This window comes from Quercus suber, unplaced genomic scaffold (assembly GCF_002906115.3).
Source record: "Quercus suber isolate HL8 unplaced genomic scaffold, Cork oak 2.0 scaffold_46, whole genome shotgun sequence".
Lineage (NCBI taxonomy): Eukaryota > Viridiplantae > Streptophyta > Magnoliopsida > Fagales > Fagaceae > Quercus > Quercus suber.
The window spans coordinates 107081-112620 of NW_027069511.1; the positions used below are offsets into that span (position 1 = coordinate 107081).

Below are 5540 nucleotides of genomic sequence, written 5' to 3' on the forward strand. Positions count from 1 at the left end.
TTAAAGTCTGAACAGAGAGCCTTAATAATTCACGTATATGTAGTTAGTTCATCCCAAGGTTCCATAAGTATAAGTGTAACTCGATCGTGCATTATAAAGATTCAAGATACAAAATTCTCAAAATTCAACATTATTTCTAACTAATCATTCATAATACAATGTTTCTGATAATTTGGACCAATAATCATCACTAGTAACTCTCTATGAAATGGAATGAAATAAACAAAGAAAGAAAAATTGAACCTCATCTTATAAGTCATCAATACACTTCAACTTCCATTAACTTCAGAAGGTGTCTTTGCCACAATGGACAATGCGTGTAGTCCACTCTGTAACTCATCTTGCAACAAACCATAAACAAGCCTATGCCTCTTAACCAAACTTTTCCCTTCAAACTCCTTAGACACAACTTTTACATTAAAATGTGTCTCCCCATCACTTCCTCTAACACCAGCATGCCCGGCATGCTGATAAGAGATATCTTCCACTTCTATGGCCACTGGACTAAGCTCCCTCTCCAATTTCTCCTTTATTCTCGTCCCTCTACTCCCCAAACCACCTGAATTCGAACTCTGAACCGGGTTTCTTTCTCCACCCACCTCAGAATCTAATTCAACATTCACATTTCCACCTCTGCTATCTACTTTCAACCCCGAATTCGATACCCCAACCGGAGTTTCTTCAACACCCACATCAGAATTCGATCCAAAGTTCACATTTTCAACAATGACATCCATTTTCAATCCCGAATTCTCGCCCTTTTGGGCTTCCACTGCCAACTGCAGCGCCTTCTTCTGCATCAACCTCAACATATTCAAGAACCCATTATTCCTCGAAGGAGTGAGACTCTGCTGAAGCCCAAGAAGCACCGCGAAATCCGGTGAGACCCGAATAACCTCATTAACGGGTCGGCCCGATAGCCCGTTAACGAGTAGAGCAGCGAGTCCCTTTGTGAGAACCGAGTCAGAATCAGCCTCGAAAACAACATTATTATCCGAGTCCAAATAGGCCCTGACCCATACCTGAGAGACACAACCTTCGACCTTGTTATCCTTAGTTTTGAACTGGGTCTCGAGGGGTTTAAGGTTTTTGCCGTAAAACAAGAGCTGCTCGTACTTGGCCTTTGGCTCTTGCACGGACTGGAACAGCTTGACAATCTCTTGGAGCTTAGGTGGCAGTTCTTCTATGGGTTGCAGAGGCACAGAGCTCGATGCTGATACTGATGGTGATGGTGATGATGATGGGGTAGTGGGGAGTCTTTGGAAAGAGATGGGTTTAAAGAAAGAGAGGTTATGGGGTTTAGAGGGAATTAAGGTTTTGGGACAAAGAAGAGGTCTTGGGAGTTTGGTGGTGAATAATCGAAGAGAGGATGAGATTGAAGAAGACATTGCTGTTTTTGGAGCACAGAGAATTCCAGAGAGAAAGAGAGAGGGATGGGATTGTTATTGTATTTGATTATCTAGCTCTTGTGAGAACGTGATTTGAGGCTGCGGGTTTTAGTTGGATTGCGGAAAACCGCAGCTTGTAGCATCGTCTTTTCCATATCCTTATTAAAATAGAACCGTCTAGGTCTTGAATTTTTTTGTTTTATTTTTTATTTAAATTACAAAATTGGTCCTTATCTTGCGAGCTAGCGACAATGGACCTAAATACGAGACGAAGAATCACAAAAGGTCACTATTTCAATTAGAAACTTCCCTTTTTACAATTCGATTATATTAATTTCTAAATCTTATTGTGTTTCGGTGTGGTTGTTTTGCTATAGGCGTTATTAATGATAGTGATGATACCTGGTACTCTCTGACCCAAGAATGAAAAGCATCCAAGAGAGTTCAATCCTCTCACTCAATGTAGCCTCAAGATTTCATTGAATTTGACGTTAAGGTATTTTTATTACGTTATTTGGATTTTTGTACCTGTTATATTGATTGGATTTGATAATTTCAATTTTTGTCAGATGGTTATATTTTGAAGTTTTGCACTTTTTAAGGTTAGGAATGGAAGAATTATTTACTCTTTCTTTTGCCTTTTGGCTTTTCAGAAGTTTTAACATCTAAATTTTGAGTTCATATTTTGCAATATATAAAATTATCTTAACAAATTTCAATTGCTATAATCATGCATTATTCTTTTGAGATAATCTATTTTTCACTTATATTTTTTCTATTATGTAGTCATATATTTTGTATTCCATTTGAATTAATGTGATTTAAGAATTATAAATTACTGTTATTTTTTAAAAAATATTTTTCATATATATGACATTTTTTGCATTTTTAATCTATTTTTATATTATTTTTTACGTTGTTGGGTCTTGAATCTTGATAAACAAGCTTAGGTTATGCGTTAACCTCATAAATTTGTTCTTTAAATTTTGCCTCTTTCTCGCCAAGAATAAAAGTTGGAATCATAAGTGCATTCCAAGTGCTCTTCTATCTCGATTAAGATGGCCTTTCAACTGGCACTTCCTTCTTTTTCTTTTTAGTTACATTCATATATTCCGAAATCTATTCTCTCCAATGCATTTATTTGTCTTCATTCTCTAACAAAGTCAATATATTCATATGATACGCCTTTTTGTTGTTGTTCATCTACGTGTTAAAATATTATAACTATTGCCTATAACACAAAATTAGCTTTTCCAATTCTCAAAAAGAAAAAAAAAAAAAAAATCTTTTCCAAAACATAGCTCTAGATTAATGACTCTTCTTCTAAGTGTCATTGTCATTTCTGAGTGTAATTAATTATTGTTTTCTATGTAAAAACTTCTATAGTTTTTATTTTCTTATTTTTGGGTTTTTTGTTTGCATTTTATATGGCAAGAAAAAACCCTTGATTTTGCAAACAAATTGAGTAATGGGAGGGATTATATTATATTAAAAAAAGTGATTGAGACCTTAATTTTCATTAAAGAAAGGATGTCATTGATAATAGGCATGGCATGCCTAGCATTATTGGTATTAGTATTTTATTTCCCTCTTAAATTGTAACTTATTTTTTCAAGTGATCATAACTTTAAACAAAATTAAAATTTAAAATTTTGTTCAACTAATCCGTGCATCGCATGGATTAGTGACTAATATTAATTTAATCTTTAACTTTTTAATTGTGTTAATATAGTCTTTACAATAATTTCTTAGATAAAAAAATCTGATATGTCAAATAAAATGGTAAAAAATTACTTTTCATGCTACATTAATTGTCAATTGTACTGCAATATCAGATTAAAAAAAATAAAAAAATAAAAATATTCACACATTGAGAACAAATTTGGGGAAAAACTGAAATCCAACTTCCTCTCTCGCCAGATTCATATCCCTCAGACCCTCACCCTCACTCTCACTCTCACTCTCACTCGGGTCAAGTCAAGATCAAGTTGCAGACAACATTTCTAGTGGCAGCAGGTTTGTTCTCTCTATCTCGTGATTTCTTGGATCAACTTCGAGAGGTCGATAGCCAAGAGGGAGGACCCTCTAGCCCAAAAAGAGAGATACGAGACCAAAGTCAGTAAGACAATTATGATCCATAAGAGTAGGCATGAGGAAAATACATGGCAATCTAGGGTCAACATTGGAAAGACAACAATCATGGGAGAAGAACCGCATGGGCCACAAATACACCTGTTGTGCTCCTAGAGTTAATGGAACTAAAGTCACTGAACCAACCAAAACCTTTGTTCTTGGCCAAGAAGAAAGTATGGGATAGCGTAGGGTCAATTAAGAAAGATCAATGGTCTTGGAGAGGACCCTCATGCACCTAAGGACAGACTTTTTTTTCATTTTTCTTTTTTTTTTATATAGGCCAAAGGACAGACCTGAAGGTTATACTTCTTCAAATGCAATAATGCTGTAAAATGTTACTGTAATATTCTTTTCCTTCTGATATTTGGTTGCTACGGAGATGATACTACTAGAGAGAGAGAGAGAGAGAGAGAGAGAAACTTTTCAGGGATTTTAGAATTATTTATGAGATGAATCCGATTGTGTACAGGTTATTTTTTTTTTTTTTTTATTTTTTTTTAATTTTGACATGGTAGTACAGTTGGTAGTTGATGTAGCATAGAAAAATAATTTTTTACTATTTCATTTGATACGTTAGATTTTTCTATCGTGGGATAATGGTAGAGATTAAATTGACATGGTACTAAAAAGGTTAAGAACTAAATTAACATTAATTGTAAGGATAGAGACCAAATTTATAGTTTATCTTTTTTTTAAAAAAAAAAGAATATATATATATATATATGTGTGTGCAAGAGTATGTGCATTAATGTATGTATAACAAAATTTTCCCTTACCTTTTAGCAAAGGGTGCAACTTTTATTCAATTGGAGGCCATGAATAAAAAGAGATTTTAGTGTTGAATTATATGTAGTATATTAAATGGTATGTGTAATGGATTATTTAACTCTTGTTTAGAGAATTTCTCTAACCCTAAGTTAGTTTCCAATTATACTTTTAGTTTTCACTAAATGAAAATGGTGAATTTCAAACTACATCCCTAAGGTTTCAGAATTTGAAGTTTTGAAGTATTTGGATTTTACACCTCGACGTTTTAGAATTTAGATTTTATTTTCTAAAGTTTGGGGGTGTTTGGAATTTACCTCATAAAGTTTAAGGGTGTTTGAATTTTACACGCTGATATTTCTAAATTTTTGTGTGAAAAATCCAAATACTCCCAAATTTTAGGGGATAAATCCAAATTTTGAAACTTTAAGGTATAAATTCCAAACACCTCTAAACTTCAAGGGGTAAAATCTAAATCCTGAAACTTCAATATATAAATTTCAAACACCCCAAAATTTTAAAAATGTAATTTGCAATTTAGCCAATAAAAAAATGTCTATTCTAGGTTGACTAAATAAACAAATAAATATATATATATATATATTTAGTTCGATGTTTGTTCACTTCCATTATACTTTTGAGATAATGCAAATGAGAGCTAGCACAACATCAAATGTTGCTTAAACCTGATGTAAATACAAACCAATTTTGCATTTAAGAATAAAAGAACTTGGGTCATGAGCTAGCATCTGACCTTACAAGTTACAAGTTGGCATATTTAATCCTACTGCTAAAGGTGATGCCTGTCATATAATTTTTATTTATGTTTGGATCTAAACTTAAAATTTAGTAACTTTATATGTGGTTGACTAATTTGTTGAGAATCCATAACAAACTCTAAAAAAATTTAAAACCAAGACTTTGTTATTGTTATTGAAAATAAACTTAAAAATTAGAGAAAAATGTGTTTTGACCCCCCCCCCCCCCACCCCCCCCCCCCCCTTTTTTTTTCTTTGATGCAGTAATCTTTAGATTACCTGGCATATTCTTTTTGAAACCCATTTAAACATATTTATATGACTACCAATTCACCATGATAGAGCATATTAAGGTTAGTTTTGGACTAATTTGTGACTACTAATTCACCATGATAGAGCAAATTTAGTAAGATTAGTTTTGGACTAATTTGCAGAATATGGCAATGAGTTATTTATACCTGAGACATTATGACCCCAACCTCACAAGTCACACCTA

General features: G+C 33.3%; 1 protein-coding gene and 1 long non-coding RNA gene across 2 annotated transcripts; one reads left to right on the forward strand and one right to left on the reverse strand.

The window, feature by feature from the left end:
• Positions 1 to 1506, reverse strand: LOC111992144 (sufE-like protein 1, chloroplastic/mitochondrial). The gene has a single exon (XM_024023968.2). The coding sequence runs from the start codon at positions 1386 to 1388 to the stop codon at positions 270 to 272; it is 1119 nt and encodes a 372-aa protein (XP_023879736.1). The 5' UTR covers positions 1389 to 1506; the 3' UTR covers positions 1 to 269.
• Positions 1507 to 1569: 63 nt separating this feature from the next.
• Positions 1570 to 3387, forward strand: LOC136066763 (uncharacterized). The gene is made up of 3 exons (XR_010628241.1): positions 1570 to 1673; positions 1766 to 1884; positions 3309 to 3387. It is a non-coding gene; the product is annotated as an uncharacterized LOC136066763 (long non-coding RNA).
• The last annotated feature ends 2153 nt before the right edge of the window (positions 3388 to 5540 follow it).